Consider the following 24,539-nt stretch of genomic DNA (forward strand, 5'->3'; position numbering starts at 1 on the left):
GTTAAAATCTTTTCTCTTGATGTTTTATTTGCTTAAACTCCTTTTTTTTTTTTTTTTTTTTTTTTGTGGTACGCGGGGCTCTCACTGTTGTGGCCTCTCCCATTGCGGAGCACAGGCTCCGGACGCGCAGGTTCAGCGGCCATGGCTCACGGGCCCAGCCGCTCCGCGACATGTGGGCTCTTCCCGGACTGGGGCACGAAGCCGTGTCCCCTGCATCGGCAGGCCGACTCTCAACCACTGTGCCACCAGGGAAGCCCTAAACTCCTTTTAATATGCTGTCTGTGTCTTACTCATGAGCTTGATTTTGTATATAATTCGTTATTAATTCTTTGTGGTAAATAGCAGCCACTTTTTTTTTTTTTTTGCGCTCCAGGACTGCTAGTCCAGTATTGACTGAACTACCTAAAAAAGTCTGCTGTTGTATATTGGAACTTCACCCTTGGTTTGCTCTAGCCAGAGAAGGCTAGGCAGAGAGACTAATTATTTTACATGTTTTTATTTGTCCATACCTAAGAAATAAGTGAATTAGGAATTAGATATGCCATTTCTGGAAAGATATACAACCATATAAATCTAATTTCTTAACATGTAAGTGTAAGTCATGTGAAAAACACATTAAAGATCAAGGATCAAAAGAAAAAAGTTCTCTGAACACTTCTTTTAACAAATTTCCCCCTTTTGGCCTCAGTTATGGAAGTAATGTGTGTTTCATTCTAGAAAAGAAATAGACAAAAAAACAAATTAAAAATCACTGAAATTCTTCTATCCAGAGCAAATTATTGGTAACATTGTATCCGATACTTTCCCAGTCTTTTATCTATGTAATGACACTGTGGTAGGCTGAATAATGGCCTCCCCCTCCAAAGAAGTCCACATCCTAATTCCTGAAATTTGTGAATATATTACCATAAATGGTAAAAGAGGATTTGCAGATATGATTCAATTAAAGATTTTGAGATGAGATTTTCCTGGATTATTCTGGTGGACCCAGTGTAATTACATGCGTTCTTCTGAAAGGGTACAGAGGGAGATTTAACTACAGTAGTGGGAACTGTAATGATGGAAGGAGGAGGTTGGAAAGAGAGGAGAGAAGGGGTCATGAGCTAAAGAATGAGAGGTCTTCAGAAGCTGGAAGAGGCAGGAAGTGGATTCTTTTTGAATATCCTCCAGAAGGAACCACCCCTAACACTCTGGTTTTACCCTTTAAGACTCATTTGGACTTCAGACTTACAGAACTATAAGATAATAAATTCATGTTGCGTTAAGCCACTAAGTTTCTGGTAATTTGTAACAGCAGCAATAAGAAGCTAATATACACTTTTAGTGTATTTATTTCTTTTCCAAACATGGCATGACAAAGGAAATATTTCTCAGAATTATTTTTCTTTAATTTGTCCTTAATATCTTTAGGTATGTCATCTGTTCTCTTGTAACTACCAGCATACCATACCTTTAAATTAATTTTATTCATTGTTTTTTCCATATTGGCAGTTTTAAAATCAAATAAAAATTCTTATTTTTGACATGAAATCTATCCTCAACAAATTTTTATTCACCTTGCATAATTGAGACCTTATGTCTGTTGATTATCAACTCCTATTTTTCCCCTCCTCTCAGCCCATGGCAACCATCTTGCTACTCTCTAATTTTATGGGCTTGACTATTTTAGATACCTCATATAAGTAGAATTATGCAGTATTTGTCCTTCTGTGACTGTTTTATTTCACTTAGCTTCAGCAGTATCATTCTGGGTGTTTATCCAAAAGAGTTGAAATCAGGATCTCAGAGATGATAATAAGAGATAAGAGATAATAAGATATGATAATAAGAGATAAGAGATAATAAGAGATAATAGCATTACAGTGTTCATTGCCACACTGTTTAATAGAGTCAAGATGTAGAAATAGCTTAAATGTTCATTGACGGTTGAATGGAAATCCTGTAATATATGACATGAATGAAACTTGAGGACATATAGGCAGCTTTTTTAAAGGCTCTTTTAAAATTTTCCATGTGAAATAATTTCAGATTTACAAAAAATGTGCACTTTTTTTATGACTTTGACCCTTGGAAAGTGTTGGACAGTTATTTTATAGAATATCCCTAAATTTGGTTTTGCCTGATGTTTTTTCATGATGAAATTCAGGGTATGCATTTTTAGTAAGGATAGCACAGAAGTGATGTGTGTTTTTCTCAGTGCATCCTGTTGGGAAGCATATGATATCAATTTGTTCCATTATTGGTGGTGTTGTCTTTGGTCACTTGTTAATGCACAATGTCTACCAGTTTTTCCACCCTAAAGGTACTGTTTTTATTGTATTTAGTGAGTGTATTATGGGGAAATTCTTTGAAATTATGTAAATGTCCTATTTCTCACCATACTATCACCCACTATTTTTACCATACATTGATGTTCTTGCCAAATGGTGATTTTCTATTCTGTTATTTCTTCTGTTTCCTTTACATTTATTAACTATAAGGAAGAGCTGTCTCTTCTCCTTCATTTATTTATTTATTCACTTATTTGTATTTATCAATATGGACCCATGGAGATACACACACACACACACATTGTGGCTTATGATAAATTACTCTTGTTATTTATTTTACAGCTGAAATTGCTCTAGTTTGGCCATTGGGAGCTCCCTCAAATTGTCTCCTCTGTTGTTTTGGCAAGACTCTATCATTCTCTGAGTACTTCCTTATTTTCTGACACTATAAGAAATTTCAAACTCATGATGTACTTTCCAGCCCTATCCCTGTAATCAACCATTTTTCCAAGAAGCCATGGTTCCTTATATTGGAGAATGGTGTTTAGAAAGAAGAACCTGGGAGCTAAGTATGCTGATTGGTTCTGGGGCATTAATCTTTCTTTCCTTTAAAAAATGTTATTATTTTTTAAATTAAACCACCAAGTATATTCTTACTCTCTTTTTGAAACTCTACTATCTTGCTTTAACAGAAACTTGTTGTATCCTGAAACGTGACTCTTCTCTAAGGGAAGTGTTGACTGTTTTTTCTTTCCCAGTGTGGACCCCTTAGAATCTAGACATAGAAATAGTATCAACCTTTCTTCCTTTGAGTTTGACAAATAACCACTTTTCTTTACTCACTGAAAAATTTCATCTCCTTTGAAGCAATGTTTACCTCTCCTTGTTGCTGCCTTGCACTGAAATCCTGTGCACCCCATTTAATCTTCTATCTGTTTAATACTTTTTCACCTGCCTATTATCTCTCTTGACATCATTCTTGATTTCAATTTCTGCATGTACTTTAATTATGCATTAATTACGTTGTGTTCAATTTCCAAGAAGGCTTATAGGACTCAAATACTCTGTACTCTCAGGATAGCTTTATTATAAGCAGAGGATATACATTGAAAGTGGTCTGGAGATCTTAGATGTTAGGGCTGACTATATAGTTATAGCAGTTAAGGTGGTGTGGAGTTTTTTTTGTGTTAAAATAGCCCCCAAGGGCTTCCCTTGTGGCGCAGTGGTTGAGAGTCCGCCTGCCGATGCAGGGGACACGGGTTCGTGCCCCGGTCCGGGAAGATCCCACATGCCGCAGAGCGGCTGCATCCGTGAGCCATGGCCGCTGAGCCTTCGCGTCCGGAGCCTGTGCTCCGCAAAGGGAGAGGCCACAACAGTGAGAGCCCCGCGTACCACAAAAAGAAAAAAAAAAAAAGCCCCCAAATAAGAACTGTAGGTATTTATATTTTTATATTATATTTGGCCACATACTGAAATTTTTTATTATTTTAGTAGCTTTTTAGTTGTGTTATATTTCTTTGTAAACAATCTGATTTTAGACATAAGAAGATTAACTTTGTTTTCTTCTTTTATTCTAACTTGAAATCTGTCATCTGTTCACTGACAGACCTTTTTGCTATGCTATTTCCATATCTGTATTTGTCTGTTAGTTGTAGTATTTGTATAAATAATTTTTTTTCAGGATGGGTATGTAGATCTTATATTTTAGGGCATTTGCTTATGTGGAATTATCATTATGTTGTTTTTCTATGTAGACAGGATGGTTGAGTGTATATATTTCATAAAATATTGCTTCAGTTTCTTGTCTTTTGACATGTTGTTACTCAAGATCACCTAGCATCTTGCCTAATCTTGCTTTCTAAATAACTAATTTGTTTGTATGAATATGTGTGTGTGTGTGTGTGTGTGTGTGTGTGCGTGCATGTGTGCACATGCCCATATGGATATGCCTGGATGTCTATTTTTTAATAACAACTTTATTGAGATATAATTCATATACCTAAAGTCTCACCCTTTTAAACTGTACATTCAGTAATTTTTTTAGTATATTCACAAGGTTGTGCAGACATCACCACTATCTAATTTATAACATTTTCCTCACTCCTAAGAGAAACCCAGTACACATTATCAGTCACTCCGCATTCTCCTTTCACCTAGCCTTTGGCAACCTTTTTTCTCTCTTTAAAGATTTGTCTACTCTGAGATATCGTATATATGATATCATGGAATATGTGGTTTTTGTGAGGTTCATCCATGTTATAGCAGGTATCAGTACTTCATTCTTCTTTATGGCCAAATAATATCTTTTTATCTTTTATGCAGCGCATTTCCTTTTAACATTTAGGTTTGAATCTTCAACAGATTTTTTATCATATATTTAACATATATGTGCTCCTTTTCAATTTGTTATGATTGTCTGCTTTTAACAACATTTTCCCTGCATATGTTGAAAATTTCTATATCTAATATTCCTCTTGAGTGATTTTCATCTCTGTTCTATTCTGGGAGGCTTCTTCAGATTTGACCTACATGAGCTGGTTCAGAATTATGTTTTAATTCCTTTATTTTCTGATCCATTATTTTTAATTTTGCCATATCATTACATTTTGTTTTTATTTTGTTCCTTACACTTTTAACTTACCTAACTCTCTTTTTATTGTAGTCTTCAGGGTTATTATCTCATCTTTCATCTTTAATTATGTGGGGTTTTTTTAGATTTTCTTTTTCCTTTCGTGTATACTGCATACATATTTTATATAACTAAACACCTTACTCATATTAAATAATTATATATACTTACTCTATTATTGACAAAATGTTTTTCTCTTTTCTCACTATGCAAGTCAAAGTAACTTAACAATACAAAAGATGTCAATTTTTAGTTTCTCTTTATTTTCATGATTTTTCTTCATTTATACAATCAGAATTTGGACTCAGAAGTATGAACAGCCTCATGTTAACCTTAAGGTCTACCAAGTTCATATAAAAAGGGAAAGAGGGACTTCCCTGGCGGTCCAGTGGTTAAGAGTCTGCCTTCCAATGCAGGGGACGTGGGTTTGATCCCTGGTTGGGGAACTAAGATCCCGCATGCCTCAGGGCAACTAAGCCCACGCACTGCAGCTGGAGAGAAGCCCACATGCCGCAGCTGAGACCTGATGCAGCCAAAAAATACAAATAAATATTTTTAAAAATAAAAAAGTGAAAGAGGTGTAAAGAAGAGTGGCTCTTCTTCATATACATTTACCCATATTTGTATGCTTCATTTTTAGATCCAATTTGGAAATTAATTGCCATTGTCTAGTTTTCCTGGACTATCAGACGTAGTTTGCTGATTGTTAGCCAGAATATTTAAAAGCCAGCTGTACCATTTACAACTGTTCCAAACTTCAGGGCTGAGTCTATGAAATCATTGGGTTGATTTACATAGTGTTTATGGTTTTCTTCAAGCTTTGAAATATATCTTTGGTATTTTTTTGAGTCACAAAGTTTTCAAATAATTGTCTCTAGTCAGTAATATATTTTAAAATGCACAATGCAGTTTATCTCTTTTTTTGGCTATGAAAGTTTAAAATATGCTGAAAAGTATAGTAAATATATTTTCGTATGTATAGTATATATACCTTTGTAGGACATAAAATCTTAAAATTATTTACCTACCAGTGAGTTTAATAAAGCTTAACACTTTGCTATGTTTCCTGCAGCAACATAGGCTCCACCTCTGCTAACCTTAGTGCAGGATGGGTGCAGTTTACAGGGCTCCACCCTGTAGTCTCAGCAGCAGGATTTTCTTAAGACTTCCTTTTTTTTCGGTATGAATTTGTTGGTGCTTCCAGATTACTGCTGGTCTAGCACGCAGGTGGGGAGAGATATACGGGAAGCAAAAACAAACAAACAAATAAAACCCCTACAAACCCAAGGAACTTATGACTGGGTCATCCCTTGAGTTTTGAGGTCACTGCCTTTTACCTACCCAAAGACATTATTCTAAAATTTCTTCTCTCTCCTTTCTTATCAACTGTTTCTTTTCTACTAAATTTTATGTATGCCAAGCAGTATAAAAACATGCTCTTTCTCCCAATTTAAAAAGGAGCTCTCTTCCCTCACTTCATCACACTTACTCCTCCTGCTATTTTGTCATTTCTTTGTACTTGTCAATAATTCAGTAAATTTTTGAGTTGATTTATAGTCAAACATGACTTTCTTTTTTATACCATAATAAAGTGGTTCATTAAAGCAGTACAAAAACTTATTTTCAAATTACACACATTTGCATAAACTTGGATGTATTTAAAATTTTAATGTTTTATGTTCTGTACCCTACTTAGCTAAGAAGTTCAGAGTAAATTACAGCATTAAGGTACATGTTTTAAGTGCCAGTTAATTATTCATTTGCAAACCCCCTAAAATACAGCAACATGATATTTAAAATTAGGGAGAGAAATATATCTCCTGGTTAAGTGGAAAATTGTACAGTTGGCTTCTGGAAGACTTTAAGCAGGTTTAAAAGGAAACATTTTGTGTAGAATTCTAAACTCTCTTCAATTTATAATATTACTTGAATTGAGTAATGCTCCTACTAATTTTGCTCCAGGATTCAGGCTTATTTTATAGGCCAACTGACATTTGGATTGATCATTACCATGCATAATATACATTGTACTGACCTTGTACTTCCAACTCTAATAAATAACAATAGAGAAATCAAACTTGAATGCCTGGCCAAGAATTTGGTGACTGTGGCTGAGGGTGAGAGTCCATAAAGGCAAAAGAATGTCCATAAGCCTGGGACACTGCAGCCTCTACCCAGAGCTGCTCAGGTGTCCCAGGTCACCAGTCCCTACCTCCTAAAGGCCGTCTGCTCCTGACTCCTTCATGCTTAGTTTCAAACTAGAAAAAAGTAAAGATAATTATTCAGACAAGCTTTGGCAAATAGATTTGAAATGTTTACTTTTTCTCAGTGGTATTTTCCCTTTATTCTGAATTGATGTTATCTTTCCTTAATATTGCAGCCTTACTTCTAAAACCTTCTCAGCTGCAATTGACCAAGGTGGTCACTATTCTCTTTTCTAAACACTGTATTTCTTTGGCTCCCTGGACACTAAATTCTGGTTTTCTTCCTGTCTCATAGGTTGCCCTCTCAGTCTCCTTTATAGGCTTCTTTTGAGGATCTGATTATTTAACAGTGGTTTGCCTCAGGGCTCATCTCTTGAACTTCTTCTCCATCTACAACTGGTGATTCCTTGGCTTCACGGCTTTAAATCCCATCAAAAATGCTGATGATTTCCAAATTGTTATCCACTAGACTCCTGAGCTCAACATATCCCTTATATATTCAATAAGTAACTCAGACGTAACATCTTCGAAACGAAGCTTCTAATTATTGCACACTCCCAACAAATAGAACCTATTCTTCTCACCCATCTCAGTTAATACTGACGTTTTTGCTCCGTCTTGGGTCAAAAAAAGTTACCTTTCTTTCTTTAAAATGCTACATCTATTTATTTAGCTAACCCTGTTTGTTACACCTTCCAAGTACCTCCACTGCTCTTACTGTCTCTACCTTCACCTCTTGCTAGCATTCTTGCTACAGCCTCTTCGCAAGAATCTGTTAAGACTCATTCTTTCGTTGAGGCATTTGTACTTGTTTCCTCTGCCTGGATTACGTTTTCTCTTGTAAACACCATGGTTTATTCTCTTACTACCTTTGATCTTTAAATGTTCCTTTTCAAAGTTGCAAGCATACTCCTACCTGACAGAAATTTCTCTCCTCTTCACTGGCTTATTACTCTTACACTTATTGTCATGTTATACTATATGCTCAAATTATTCATTAATTTTCAACATCCATTTGAGAGAATATAAATTGCATAAGGACAGAAATCTGTATCTTTTATTGTTTTTTATCTCCAGTGCCTAGAACAGCTCTGGCCCATTGAATTTGCCTTGCATTTTCTGGCAGTCAGATGAAAAGCAGAAATGTGACCTATTACATAGTTCTCATTATCACGGATAAGTATGCCTATAATAAATTCTTAGAAAGACAAAGTGTTGCCTTACACTAAATTATATAAGAAATATATACGGTGGATCTTATAAAGCATAAAGTAAGCAACATAAAGAATGATGCTTTGATAATAAATCCAGTGATATTGTTCCTGTCTTTACTTTTAATTTTAATAGTGTTTAATGGCTGAGGGGTTAACATGAAAGGTATGTATCCAAAAGATAGAAGTCATTTCTATTTAAATAATTGGAAATATTTTTTAAAAGGTGGCAGTTTAACATTATGAGTAACACGTGAAGCTATTCATGACCTATAACATTTAAATGTTTCACCTTGGCTTCAGTATTATTATACATGGACAAAATTTAAAAACGTTTACCACTGAATTCTTTTTACCAATTGTTAATAAGAGTCACTTTTGTAGAATGATGCTTATCACAGAGTCATTTAAAAACTGCTGAAAGTAAAAACTACTACAATAATAGGTCCAAGTAAATGCATTATGGCATGTGATGAAATATTATTTAGCTATTAAAATTCATGTTTTCAAAGAATTTTGATTTTATGAAACTAGGATATCAAAATGTCTCCCCGTCTTCCTATCTACAGAATTATAACTGGAATAAAATGCACCAAAATGTTACCTGTATTTTTCTCTGATTGTAAGATTGTGGATGACTTTATTTTATTCTCTTGTGTAGTTTCCAGAATGGCTACAGTGTTTGTAGAACCTTTATAATAGCAAGAGAAGTAATAAATAGAATTTTGAAGAGTTAGGACTACTTTCATATCTATATTTTGCTTTTTGTTGCTTGATAACAAAGATTTCTATTTTGCCAGTCTTGAATAGTCCACTAAGAATTAATGAATAATTTTCAAATCTGATATGCAATATATTTTCACCTAACTTTTGTTTGTCAAACGATTTTTAAAAGTACATATTAAGATTGTATTTTTTTTTCCCTACAGACAGCCTTTTGATTGATTATCAGTTTACATTCAGCTTATTACAGGAAGATGATCGCCATCATACTGCCATAAACTTCATAGCAAACCCAGAACAGGTGAGAAGATAATTTAACTTTTAAAATATCAACGGATGCAGCTTTTCATCATCTTTCATAGTAATTGTACCTCTTTTCAGAATTATCACACTGTAGGGCTTTTGTAGAAAGACTAATCCTGTTAATTTTTTCTTTTCGTAAGACCTAGTTATCTTTGTGATTCAGAGAATTTGTGAGCTTGATATTTCAGATTTTGTAAACAGTCCTACAATTTATGCATTATTTCTATTATTTTTCAGGCTTACAGCAGTGTTTATGCTTTTAATTACATTCTGAAACTGGGAGTAGTCTTTTTGAAAATATAACCCAAAGCTTCAAAATACAGGCTATCTTATACATATTTTCTTTTTTTTAAAATATACTGTTACATAGTAGTAAGTTTTCATTATATTTTTTCTAAATCAACTGTTTTATCTGAGTTATATGAATGCTACGTTTTAAAAAAATATTTTTATTGAGATGTAATTGACATATTACATTGTGTAAGTTTAAACTGTATAATATGCTGATTTAATATGTGCATATATTACAATATGATTACAAACATAGCATGAGCTAACATCTCTGTCATGTCACATAATTGTAAATTTGGGGGGGCAATAATTAAAATCTAGTCTCTTAGCAACTTTGAAGTTTATGATACAGTATTTGTTATCTATAATCACTATATTGTACATTAGATCTCTAGGATTTACCTACTCTGCAAGTTTGTACCCTTTAACAACTTCTTCTGGGGGAGAAGTTCTCAGGGTTGTGCACCTTCTCCCAATCTCTCTAAGTCATGTTGGCTGTAGTGAGCCACCCACATTTTGTTTGTTTTCTCTTAACTGATGTCAGATGTCCACACATGCTTGTTCTCTCAGTGCTCTCTGCCTTAGTGGAGACAGAAATAGGTCCTTTGGGCAGGACCATTAAAGGACAAGTATGTTGGATATATCCTACACTCTCTCTTTCCCCTGAGGGAGCAGTCATTGGCCAAGTTGATCTTTCTGATGTTGAGCTGCGCTGGCGTGGGGGAGGTGCTGACGTTGGTAAAGTGAAATTGTTCTTTTTACCCATTATAATGTGGCTATTCTCAGTTTTGTATTCATTTTTTTGTACTGCAACTTCTTAACTGGATTTTGGTCCTGTCATAAAGGTGTTTTGGTCCATATATCATTGTTAAGTTGTTTTCTTTTTGTCAGGGATGAGCGCTGGGACTTCCTATTCCACCATCTTGCTGATGTCACTCTTTCTCAATTGCTGTATTCTTATTATACATTAATCCAGCTTACTAAATATATATCATATATTTTAATAGTTTTTCAAATAGATGAGACCTCAAAATGTATCCTGGCATTCGCTAGCTTCTTTCCTCTAAAATATTTTACTGAACTTGCCAACAAATAGTATAATTTAAATTTTCATTTTCCAGTAAAGTAAGAGCCCTCTTTCCCCAAAATAGGGAAATACTCCTTATTCCTTAGATTTTAAGGGATGTCTACATTCTTGGGACTACATTTAAAGTTTTGACTTTTAAATAGGCTTTTTGAGGATGTCTTCTTACAAGTATAATACTCTCTTCACTGATGGTGTGTATTTTTATAAAGACATATTAATAGGTCAGAAACTACATTTTCTGTATAATAAAAATGTTTTAATAAGTGCATTGTAAACACTGTAGGCTTTCTTTTTTATTGTGGTAAAACATACATAAAGTAAAATTTATCATTTTAACCATTTTTAGGTATACAATTGGGTGGCACTTAAGTACATTTGCAGTGTTATGCAACCATTACCACAATCCATCATCAAAATTTTTCATCAGTCCAAATAGAATTTCTGTATCCATTAAGCAATAACTCCCTATTCCTCCCCTACCCCCAGCCTCTGGTAACCTTTATTCTACTTTCTGTCTCTATCAGTTTCTGTGTTCCAGGTACCTCATATGTGTAATCATACAACATTTGTACTTCCGTGTCTGGCTTATTTCACTTAGCCTAATGTTTCAGTGTTTCCAGTGTTCATCCATGTTGCAGCATGAATCAGAATTTAGTCTTTACCTTTGGCTTCTTGAATGTCTAATGGTAATTCCAAACTTGTAGAGTTCATTGAGGATATAAGACATTTAATAGAAGTGGGATATCTGACTCACAATCTGGGTGTGAGTAATACTTCTCTCCAGTATGATCCATAGTGTCATACACATAGGCTCAGATTAGCCATAATTCTAGTTTGCTTCTCTCTTGGCTATCCTCTCCTCCTTCAATTTCCAGAAAAATTGAATTCTTACAAATGTCACAGCTTTCAGTTTTACTTTCTACTGTATTGTTCAGTTGAAGCCAAGAGCCCAGACACATGCTTTTGGAAACTGAAGGACACTAAACTATCATGAGAAGTGCCACCAAGGATTCTTGTAACATCATTATAACTAATTTATAATTATATTTATACAATTTATAATTAAAGAGAAATTCAACTGGGAACAATTTCTGAAATTAAAATGGATTATTGGTCTGGGCTTCCTACTTATCCTACAAAAAATAAAAAAATAGGTACCTTCATTATTTATGCATTTATTATATTTTGAAAACAGATATAATTCTAACCCACTGTACATCATCTCCAGCCAATGCTTTCATGTGAACAATTTCTGGAGTAGTTTTTTGTATAATATCTTGCTGAACTTATCCACATCTAACAACAATGTTCTAAATGACTAATTTTGTCATTTACTGTGGTAGTCACAGTATTACCTCTTCCAGTCCAGTATATTTCCTTGACCTTAAATGTATTTTATAGGGCTTTAGTTATGGTACCACATATTTCAGTAATGCCTAAACTTGAGAGGATGAACTAAAAATTCAAGAAGAGTTCTATAGTTTCCTATATCAGTTGCAAATTTTGTGTGACCTTTCTAGCAATAATACCAGTTATTCTCACATTTCCGCTACCCAAAATAAGGCACACACAATCATGAAGATGTGACTTCAAGATAAAAATAATGATTTAAGTTTTCTTAGGGGTACACTGTTTCTACCATGTTTTGTTTTCGTAGAAAAGCAACTATTTTTGAACCACTCCATTAATAATAAAAAAATCAACCCCTTCTCAGAGGTCAGCAATCATGCCTTCTTTCTGAGTCCCCTGGTAAGAAAGAAGATGAAGAATCTTATTTAATGTTCACAAGAAAGTCTTTAGGGAAGTCATGAAATCCCCATTTCAGAGATAAGGAAACTGATTTTTGGGAAGGAGAGGTAACCTTCCCTGTATCAACCAGCATGTACATTAAAGAGCTAAGATTTGAACCCAAGGTCGCCTGACTCAATGATGCATAGTCTTTATAAACTCATTTTGTTGCCTCATGAACATGACTTAATTAATACGAAGCCGCAATTGCTAAAATATTGAATTATAGCAGCCCCTGGCTTACATAGAGAAGGCCAGATTATAGTAGGGAAGATAAATGGGAACTTTAAATATACCTTTGAATTTATCACCTATATTTTTTCATTAAAAAAGTGTAATTGGTGTCTACACTTTCTCACTTGAGTATTGACATGATGTTTACAGTTTGAGAAATATAGCATGGACATAATTAAAACAGTAAACATATCTATCTAGTATAATTTGATTTTTTTAACCACAATATTTTCTTTCTTGGTAGTCAAACAAAAATTTGGATATTTCAATTAATGCATCAAACAACTTTAATCTCAACATTACATGGTCAGTTGGTTCAACAGGTAAGAGAATTTTGTTGTCTTTGTTGTCTTTCACTTCTGTTCCTATATGTAGGGTGTTCTAATATGACCTTTTATGTTAATTTAAATAATTGAAATTAAAAAATATTATATGGCATATATATACTATATGCCATAATTATGCATATAATAATACCTGCTGTTTCAGGTAAAAATAATAAGTAAACTTTCTCCCTAATTCAATTAAAATTAGGTGGATAACAACATTTTACACTACTTAATTTTTTTATGACAGTTTTATGAATTCCTGTGATTTTAATTAAGATAGATTACTTCTTTAATGACTAAAGAGGCTGAGATTTCAATTCCTTGATTCACCATTGAAGCTATAAATTTAATTATTGACCTTAATATTGATATAAGACAGTGAATTTTTTCTGTATATGCTGATAAATTACCAACTTATCTATTACTTTTAAGCTTACCCCCTACCTTTGTCAGCTCTGGTGCTGAGAGAGGGTAAAAAAAACCCTGCACTTAATAGTTCTTCCATAATAAGGTTTATAAGTTGAAATTGTTAACTTTTAAGAAACATAACTAAGAAGAAGTACAAATCTATATGCTGTATTATGAAAAAGTATTCTCACCATTTTATATTTACATTTTAGGAAATTCTATTGCTTTTTACTTTCTATGTAAAAGATACACTGTTGCAGAAAAGTGCTGGAAACTTTTTAAAGAAAATATATGTATCCTTAGAAATCCATATTTGATTTCTTAAAATTAAGTTATTATGCTATTTTAATATGTAGAATAATGGAAACAGAAGTCAAGAGTGAAGAGGTCTTTGCAATTCCAGATTTTATATTACATGTGTAAAAATGGAAAAGATTAGACAATTATGTAGATATTTTGTTCCAATAGTGCAAACATATAGTGAAGTCTTGGCTCTGTGAGTTTCATTAATAAGAATTCTTGATAACTTGTACTGTAAATTTGAAATTCTGCATAATAAACTGACTCTACAAGAGTTTTAAAATTTGTCAACATAAATACATAAAACCTGTGTAATCATTTTAGAACAGTGGTTTTAATATGCAAGAGATCACTTGTAACCTTCAGATTCCCAGGACCAAATCTCAGAAATTTTGATTTATCAGTTTGGAAGATGTCATCAGGAAATCTGCATTTTTAAAAAGCATCCAAGGTTATTTTGGAAGAGGTCATCAGTTAGAAATTAATTCAGTTGCTCAGTATCCTAGTTATTTTTACTGTTAAGGTGGAGGGCTTGGTTAGACTGTTGGAAATTCTTTCTTCCATTTGGTTAATTTCAGTAAATATTTATTGAGTACCCAATATGTGTTTAACTAATTGAACGTTTAACTCATATTTTAAATTGTATCCTCCCAATTTATTCAAAGTAGTGGTGGTTCAATTTGCGGTAAACAAAAAAATTTGATTTCTTTTCCATTTTTAAATTGGATTGAGATATGTGAAATATGTACTGATTTGTTTTGAAAGGCTCTTTGGAGAAGTAGAGAAAACTCAGTTTCTGAAGCCTTATATACCTGAGTTCCAAAAAGGACTTTACTGTTCAGTAGCTATAATAAACTTAAGGCAAGTGTCTTAATCTTTCTGAGGCTCAGTTTTCAGTTTGAAAAACAGAGCTGGAATATCTCTGGGATAAATTTTTTTTTAGAATAGAATATAAAGTCTCTAAGCCAGTGCCTAGTACATAGCACTTAATCAATGGTATCACTTTAAAAAATAATTTTTATACTAAATATGTTTCCATTATATCAATATGTATGACAAATCTCATTTTCTTTTTCTTTGTCATTCTAAGTTGTAAAACATGACTTTATTTGGATAGTTATGTTCTTATAAGTATAGTTACAAAAATTTAGTTAATATATATATGTATATATTATGTTAATAAAGATACCTGTTTCCTAATATGAATTATTTAAATTTGTTATTATTATTTACATTTTAGCTGGAACAATATCTGGGGAGGAGACCCCTATAGTTTCCAAGACTAATATAAAAGAATACAGAGATAGTTTTTCCTATGAAAAATTTAACTTTAGAAGCAATCCAAACATTACGTTCTATGTGTACGTCAGCAACTTTTCATGGCCCATTAAAATACAGGTAGGTGTTAATAGTATTTAATCTAATGACCATTGAGTATTTTCATTACAAAAAGAATGCTGTTTTTGTTCAAAGAGGTGATAAAGATTTGTATATTTTGAGCAATATGAAAACAAGTATTGACCCTCCATACAAAGGATACAGTTAATGTCTGTGATGATGAATGTCTTTGTAAAAAATGTTTACACAGATAATATTGAATTAACCAAAGAATGTACTAATTTTTCATTGAGATTATATTCTTTAAAATGCATCAAAACTTGAAATAACTATATTGTTTGTATTTTCTGATTAATTTTATTCTTTGAGGGTTAAATAGATACTCTTTTCTTACAATCCAACTTGAAATCATTTGCTGTGTTTAGTAATCTTTATTATATACTGAACATAATTCAAACCTTCATTAAAAATTTAGGATTAGCAGTACCTAATAGTTAATTCTTTAAGGCTCACTACCTTTCACTATTGATTTATCTACTCTATATATGTTGTATATTTTATTTTTATTGTGTTTAGTGATAGGCTGCTAAAGGCTTTTGATTTATTGCTAGGAACATTTAGGATGTTCTTTCTATGTTGAAATAGTCAAGGTTGTATTCTTAATTTATGCTTTTATAAAAGAAAAAGTCTATATGTTTTAATGTTGGGATTTATTTATTCACCCTTTTATGACTGTTTGATTAGAATGAATTCAAATTAGTTTACTAAATAGCTCACGTGTGCCAAGCTCTGTGCTGAGCCATTATGTTTTATAATCTTTAAGAAATTACAGATCATTTACTCTTCTTTTATATAGAAAATTTTGCATGTTTTATTTATATTAATTTCTATGTGATTTGTGGGAGGACTGAGTGATTTGTAAAAATCATTTGTTTGCTGGAAAAATTCTTATTGTAAGGTTGATTCCATGTCTAAGTTAAGGAAATTACTTACCTGTTCAAGAAATATTAGTACAAATTACTACTCAGTAAATAGTAATAGAAATTAATTTGATAGTTACTTTTTCATTGTGATTGAATTAGTTGCTAATATAGTAAAAAAAAGAATGCCAGAAATATTTCCTTGTAGTTTTTTAGAATTTTGACTTTGAGGATGCTGGATATATCATTTCATTTTCTAAGATTTATATAGAAATGTTAATCAAATTTCACTGGTTTTATTCAGATTATGATTGAAGGTGACAAAAGGGCTCATCCTTGAGCTTATTAAATAGTAATTGAAATTGAAAGAATTGTTACATTTTTTATTGTTTCCTGCCCTTTATTTCATGGCTATCTAATTATATTTTATTTTTAAGCAAATTACACAGTTACTTTAGAATGTTCATGAATATTTAATGGTTAGAAATTAACTTTCTAAATTGGATTTTCTTTTGAGATCATACTAGTAATATATTCTGGAAGCCAAACCAGAATTTGAATAATGAAGTTAAAATATCCCACTCTCCCAAAATAATAAAATGTGGAAAATAACCGTGATGGTCAAGATAGGTAGAGCCCAATTCTTAGTCTTTGAGTAAAATCATCACATTAGTCCTATGGGATATGTTATATTAAGGCAGATGAGTATGTGTGTTTGTTTACAGAACTGTAATAAACTTTCCATTTTTAAACATAAAATAGTAAAATTATTTGAATTGAGATCTATTTGCTAATAGAATTGAATTACATTGATTTTTGAATGTTTAACCATCCTTACTAATCAGGGGTAAGCGCCACTTAGTCATTTTGTATTATACCTTTAATATATTGTTGCATTTGATTTGTTAAAATTTTAAGAATTTCTGTACCTATGTTTATGAGGCATGTTGGTTTGTAGTTTTCTATTATTATAATCTTGTTGATTTTGTAGCATGGTACTGCTGGCCTTATAAAATAAATTGGGAAGTATTTCTTCCTGTGTAATTTTCTGAAAGAATTGATATAGAATTCACATTATTTCCTTCTTAAATTTGTGGTAGAATTCAACATTGAATGAATTTTAACTTGTGATTTTCTTTATGGGAATGTTTTAACTACAACTTTAATTTTCTTAATAGATTGAGAGCTTTTCTGGTTATCTATTTTTTCTTGAATGAGCTCTGTCTGTTTGTGTCTCTCAGTTGTGTCTTTCCCATTTTATCTAATTTGTAGAATTTATTGGCAAAAGATTTTTAACAATATTCACATATCATCCACTGATGTCATCTAATTCCTGGTATTGGTAATTAGTTTCCCCTCTCTTTTTTTCTTTTCTTGGTCAGTCTGGTTAGAGAATTATCAATTTCATTTATTTTTCTATTTTTTATTTCATTAATTTATTCTCTCTAATTATTCCTTCTTTTGCTTCCTTGACATTAATTTGCTCTTCTTTTTCTGATGTCTTAAGGTGAATGCTTTCTAATTTCCTTTTTGATTTCCTTCTTGATCAGTGGGGTATTTAAAAGTGGGATATTTTATTTCCAACTATTTAGAGAATTTCTAGAAATGCTTCTGTCACTTATCTCTAATTTAATTCCAGTGTAGTTGCAGAATATATTTTGAATGATTTGAATTTTTAAAAAATTATTGAGACTTATGGTCCAGTGTTTTTGGCAGAATAATGGCTCCACAAAGGTTACCACGTCCTAATCTCTGGTACCTGTGGATATATTATTTTACATGGACAAAGAGGACTTTGAAGATGTGATTAAGTTTAGGACATTAAGATGATTACTCTGAGTTACCGGGGTGGACCAACCTAACTACATGAATCTTAATGTAACCATTTTTGGCTGAGGTCAGGGTCAGAGGGTGCCTACAGAAGAATGGTCAGAGGGAAGCAACATTACTGGTTTTGAATATGGAGGAAGGGGGCTCGAGCCAAGGAATATAGACTCTAGAAGCTACAAAAGCTGAGGAAACAGATTCTTCACTAGAACCTCTAAAAAGAAACGCAGCCTTGCTGACACCTTGATTTTAGTCCACTGAAACCTCTATCAGATTTCTAACATACAGAACTATAAGACAGTAAATATGAATTGTCTTAAGCCACTAACACTGTGTTAATTGGTTACTACAGCAATGGAAAATGAATAAAGCTAGTGTCTTAGTCCATTTGGGCTGCTATGAAAAAATACTATTGACTGCATAGCTTATAAACAACAGAAATTCATTGCTTACCGTTCTGGAGGCTGGGAAATCCAAGGTCAAGGCACCAGAATGATCAGGTTTTGGTGATGGCCCTTTTCCTGGTTTATAGCCTGTGCCCTCTTGCTGTGTTCTTACATGATGGAAGAGGCTGGGGAGCTCTGTGGGACTGCTTTTATAGGAGCACTAATCCCATTCATGAGCAATCTACCCTCATGACCTACCTAATCACCTTTCGAAGACCATAGCACCCAGATATGAATCTATTTTGGTAAATGTTCCTTGGACAGTTGCAAAAGAGGCGTGTTCTCCTCTTGTTGGGTGAAGTCTTGTACAAATGTCAGTTAGGGCAGGTTGGTTGATCTCTTTTTCAAGTCGCTTAGTGTCCACATTGATGCCCTGTCAATTTGAAAAATGAGCGTCGAAATCTCTGACTGTAACTGTAGGTTAGTTTATTTGTTCTTTTAGTTCTAGCAGTTTTTACATCATGTATTTTGAAGCTCTCTTACTTAGATGGATAAATGTTTAGGGTTTTTATGTGTTCTTGATGAATTGGTGACTTGACCTCTTTATTGTTAGGAAATTTCTTTCTATATTCCTGGTAATATTCTTTGCTTTAAAATTTATTTACAAGAAATTAAAATTTATTTTGCTAAATATTAATAGTAAAGTCACTCCAGCTTTTTAAAATTACTGCTAGAATGCTATGTTACTTTTCATCCTTTTACTTTAGCCAATTTGTGCTTTTATATTTAAAGTGGATTTATTTTAGGTAGCATATAATTGTCTTTTTCATCCAGTCCTAAATCATGTACATGTAACGTATATATATTTACAGGCATACCTCATTTTATTGAGCTTTTCTTAATTGCAGTTTGCAGATACTGCATTTCTTACAAATTGAAGGTTTGTGCCAACCCTGAGTTGAGCAGGTCTATAGGCACCATTTTTCCAAAACATCTGCTCACTTTGTGTCCCTGTGTCTCATTTTGGTAATTCTCATGATATTTCAAACTTTTTTGCTATTATTATATTTGTTTTGGTGATCTGTGATCAGTGATCTTTGATGTTACTACTAGGACTCAGTGAAGGCTCAGATGATGGTTAGCATTTTCAGCAATAAAGAATTTTTAAATTTAGGTATGTATTGTGTTGGCCAAAAAGTTCATTTGGTTTTGAGTAAAAATAAAAGACATATTTTTTCATTTTCATCAAGAGCTTTATCTAGCAACATATTCAACAACCAAATGAACTTTTTGGCCAACCCAATACATTTTTTTAGATATAATGCTATTGCACACTTAACAGACTATAGTATAGTACAAATATATATATATATATATATTTTGTTTTTGTTTTTGTTTTTTGTTTTTTTTTTTGCGGTACACTGGCCTCTCACTGCTGTGGCCTCTCCCGCTGCGGAGCACAGGCTCCGGATGCGCAGGCTCAGCGGCCATGGCTCACGGGCCCAGCCGCTCCACGGCATGTGGGATCTTCCCGGACCGGGGCACGAACCCGCGTCCCCTGCATCGGCAGGCGGACTCTCAACCACTGCGCCACCAGGGAAGCCCAATATATTTTTTTTACAAATATAATTTTTATATGCACTGGGAAACCAAAAACATTATGTGAAATGCTTTATTGCAATATTTGCTTTATTGCAGTGGTCTGGAACTGAACCTACAGTATCTTTGAGGTATTACTGTATGTCTTTGGGTTTAAATCTAACATCTTGCTATTTGTTTTCTATTTTTCTTATTTGTTCATTGTTCATTCCTTTCTTTTTTCTGCCATATTTTTTGAATTCAGCATTTTTTATGATTTAATTTTATCCTTTTTGTTGGCTTATTAGCTACAACTCTGTTGTGTTGTTTAAGTGATTATTTTATAGTTTATCATATACATCTTAAACTTTTCATTGTCTATAAGAGATATTACATCACTCATTTTTTGAATATTAACCTTAAAAAGTGTACTTTCATTTCCTTCCCCCTGACCTTTGTGCCATTGTTGAATATATTTTACTGCTTCATGTATTATAAAATTCACACTATGCTTTTACTATTTTTGATAGTCAGTTTTATTTAAAGATATTAAAAATAAGAAAACATCTTTTTTACCTACATATTTACTGTTTCCATCATTCATCATTTCCTTTTCTTTTTTGTAAATCCAAATTTCTTTTTTCTTTAATTTTTATTTTATATTGGAGCATAGTTGATTAACAATGTTCTATTAGTTTCAGGTCTGCAGCAAAGTGATTCAGTTATACATATATATGTATCTATTCTTTTTCAAATTCTTTCCCCATTTAGGTTATTACAGAATAACGTAGCATTCCCGGTGCTATACAGTAGGTCCTTGTGGGTTATTTGTTTTAAATATAGCAGTGTGTACTATGTAATATCACTTTCCTACTGCCTAAGGGACGTCCTTTAACAGTTTAGTGCAGATCTGCTGACAATGCATTATATCTGCCTGTATTTCTGAAAAAAATCTTTATTTCACTTTTTTTGGGGGGTGTTAAAGAATTTTAAATTGTAGCTTTTTCCTTTCATTATTTTAAAGATGTTTCTCTATACAGTCCTTTGGTTTCTGTTGTTTCTAATGAGAAATGTGTTTAACCTTACTGTTCCTTTGTATGTAATGGCTCATTTTCCTCTTTCTGCATTAAAAATTTTTTTCTCTTTATCACTGATTTTGGCCAATTTGATTATGATGTGTAGAGGTGTGGGGTTTTTTATGTTTCCTGTGCATGGGTTTTACTGACCTTCATAAATTCATAAAATTATAGTTTTCACGAAATTTAGAAAATGTTCAGCCATTATTTCTCAGTTTTTTCCCACTTCTCTCTTCTTTAGTAATTCCAATTTTATGTATATTAAACTGCTTGAAATTGTTCCTTTGCCCACTAATGCTCTATTCTTGATTTTTATTCATTCTTTTCTCTCTGTGTTTCACTTTGGATATTTTTGGTACTTATATCTTCAAGTTCATTAATCTTTTCTTCTGTAGTATCCAATCTCATATTAATCCCATCCAGTGTACTTTTCATCTCAGACATTATATTTTTTATTTCTAGAATTTTGATAAGGTTTTTAGAAAAAATGTTTCTACTTAACATGGTCCATTGATTTTCTGCCATCTTGAACATATGGAATTACAGTTACTATAACTCTTTCAATGTCCTTGTCTGCACATTCTATCATTTGTGTCATTTCTGAGGCTCTTTTTCCTATTGTTTTATTTTGCTTTTCCTTATGAGTCATATTTTGATTGGATGCCAGACATTCTGAGTTTTACCTTTTCGGGTGCTAGACATTTATTAATTTTGATAGATAAGTTTTAGCTTTTTTCTGCAGTGGAGTTAACTTACTTGGAAAAATTTGATCTTTTCAGGCTTATTTTTGTGCTTTGATCGGCAGGAGCAAAGCATAATTTAGTCTAGGGTTAATCTTTTCATTCCTGAGGCACTGCCCTTCTGGGTACTCTACTTTGTGAGACATGAATTACAGGTTATCCACCTCTGACTGGTTGGACCATGAACTGTTCCCAACCCTATGTGAGTTTTGAGGATTCTTCTCTCTGTTCCTTTCATATGGTTCTTTCTCCAGCCTTGGATAGTTTCTTCACCAGTAAGTAGTATTCGCCTGAAGACTCACGGGGGACTCTGAGCAGTTCTGTCTTCTCCAGTATACTGTCTTGTACACTGTAGCCACCTTGGCTTTTCCAGAATTCCCAGCTGCATTTCCTCAATTCAGGAAAATTTCGGGACTGCACCTGTGTTCACTCTCCTTTTGATCCAGCCTTAAATCCACAATCATCTGTGGCATTAGAAGGCTTACCTCATTATTTCTCTACTCAGGGATCATTGTCCTGCATTGCTTGATATCCAATACCTGAACACCAGTGTTTCATACATTTTGTCTGCTTTACTAGTTGTTTCGGCAGGAGGATAAATCCATTTCCTGTCACTCCATTTTGGAAGGAAGTAGAAATCCTACATTTAATTTTGAGTCTGAATGGTAATTGGATTAATATGGCAGCCATAAATTTGTTCGCTGAATGATGGGACTGTTCCTATGTATGTGTTTTATGCTTTTACTTGTAAATTGTTTTAATTAATAGCTTGTATTTAAGTTTTCAAGTACTTTTCAGATAAAAGGCAGTCAGTTTGTAGACATATGTCTGTATATTTTAGATTTCCTTAGCACACACTATTGCAAATTCCAAGAAGCTGCAAGTTATGAGAAAGTTTGCAATCCATAGATGAGATTGTTCATAAATATTTACAAACTACACTCTATGGAGGCAGTTATTTTGAAAAGTATCTGAAATTAAAAAATACAAAAAAACCAATTCCTGTTGAAAAATATCCATCAGACCATGAGGTACCAAGAATCCTCTGTCCAAAGATAAAAATCACTGTTTTCTTTTCACAAAGTTGTATCAGTGATGCTTCAAACAAGCAAAAAACATTTCTGATAAAAATTAACGTTTAACTTTTATGATCATTTTTACTTAATTTTTAAAAATATTTGCTTCAGTAGACTTGTTACACAGGGAGAGCACTTTGTGTGTACAGCTGAAAGAAAACACTTCAAGTTACTTTAGAACTTTCTACTTGTAATTTAATTCTTTTTTATATGCTATAGCATAAAAAATGTATGAAGAGTTTAATATTTAATTATTTGTTGTTTGCAAAACAAAACATCTTTGTATCATATCCTTTTTGTAAGCCAAACATTTCACATAGATTTTGCTTTAATTAATGTCAATAGTATTTTCATACTTTTATGTGGTACATTTTCCTATTCAGTTCTTTTGACTACTTTCAGCTATAATGTACACGTATATGTTTGAACAGATTTAACAGATCAATTTAAAAAGTATTAGATGAATAAGGAGAAGTTTTTACTGATATGTAAGAAAGTAGAAAAATATTTCATTTGGCTTGATCCAATTTGGGTCTAATCTTGCTATTAATAGGATGAAACTTACTAGCATGATAATAGAACTTTATAAATTTCTGCAGGAAACTAACAAAATAAAAAGGAATGGTAATGATTGTTACTTACTTAGTATTTAATTCTGTATTTATTCAGTCAAAGGCTAATATAAAGTAGTGCTTCCTATGGAAATGGGGTGGATATTGAACATTTATATAAATTTTTGGCTACACTCTCCAACAGATATTTCTTAAATTTCAGTCACACACAGGATACTTTGCTAGGGGATAAAATGGTACACAAAGTAGTTTCTGCCCTTAAGTAGCTCATAAAATATGTTAATCAGCATTCTTTCAGTTGTAGGTAAAGAAATCCAACTTTAAATTAGCTTTGAAGTAACACAAGGGATATTACAGGCTTAGAAAAACAGGGCATCCAAAGGAAATGTCTCTGGGAACTTCAGAAACTCAGTGTCTCCTCATATGACCATCTTACCTAAAACTGCATCCCTTGACATTCTTTATAATGTGTTATGTAAATAATTTCTGAAATGGCTAATGTAATTATTCCCTCTCTGTTTGTAGGTTCTCTTTCACAAAGTATGTTGACTGTATTCTATTCTATTTTAGTTGGATTTATAGAATCCTAATTTAGTCATCCCGGACAGAAAAGGGAAAAGACTCTCTCCTAGAGCCTTTATATAAAATTTCAGGGACATAGTTTGGTTTTGTTTCAGTCATAAAATGTTATCTGAGCTATTCACTGTGGCTAACATCAATGTGAATGGTATTTGCGAATTGGAGAGTCTAAGTTGTATATCCACCTTTGTTAACGTTACAGAGGTGATATTGAAGCAGGGAAGCGTCTTGGAGAGAGTTATATTGAAGCAAGATTTTGAAGGATGAATAGGAGTTCATGGACCAGATGTATGAGAGGGAATTCTAGGCAAGAGAGTTGGGTTTTCAAAGTTTAATGAAAGAATTTGCATCAGGGAGCAAACAGATTTTTTTAATCTCTGGAAACCAGATTGTATGATAGAAAAGTGATGGTGTAGAATGACTGCGGTGGTAGTGTGGGATAATAAGAGCCTTGGAAGATGGAGAAGAATTTAATGAGGCAGTAGTGTGGATATGCAAGTTTTGAGCCTAAAACCTAAGAGGACTTGCATGTTTCCGTTTGCCTTCCTGCCATCTCCATGAGAATTTCACACTTAGACTAGCCTACTTGTCCCAGGACCAACAAGTGACTTCTCAATGGAAACCACTAGTGGGGAGAAAATGTGCTGATGGAAAATATCTGTCAACTATA

At 33.0% G+C, this 24,539-nt stretch overlaps 1 protein-coding gene across 1 annotated transcript in view; it reads left to right on the plus strand.

Annotated features, from left to right (window-relative positions):
• ATRNL1 (attractin like 1) overlaps positions 1 to 24,539 on the plus strand; it is a gene marked incomplete at both ends in the record, with an annotated part of 692,251 nt that overhangs the window by 252,446 nt on the left and 415,266 nt on the right. Inside the window, 3 exons of the mRNA XM_079717281.1 lie at positions 9,244 to 9,338; positions 12,985 to 13,063; positions 15,018 to 15,175. Coding sequence (XP_079573407.1) covers positions 9,244 to 9,338; positions 12,985 to 13,063; positions 15,018 to 15,175 — 332 coding nt within the window. The remainder of the gene's footprint in view (positions 1 to 9,243; positions 9,339 to 12,984; positions 13,064 to 15,017; positions 15,176 to 24,539) is intronic.

This window comes from Hyperoodon ampullatus, assembly GCF_949752795.1.
Source record: "Hyperoodon ampullatus genome assembly, chromosome: 1".
Taxonomy (NCBI): Eukaryota; Metazoa; Chordata; class Mammalia; order Artiodactyla; family Ziphiidae; genus Hyperoodon; species Hyperoodon ampullatus.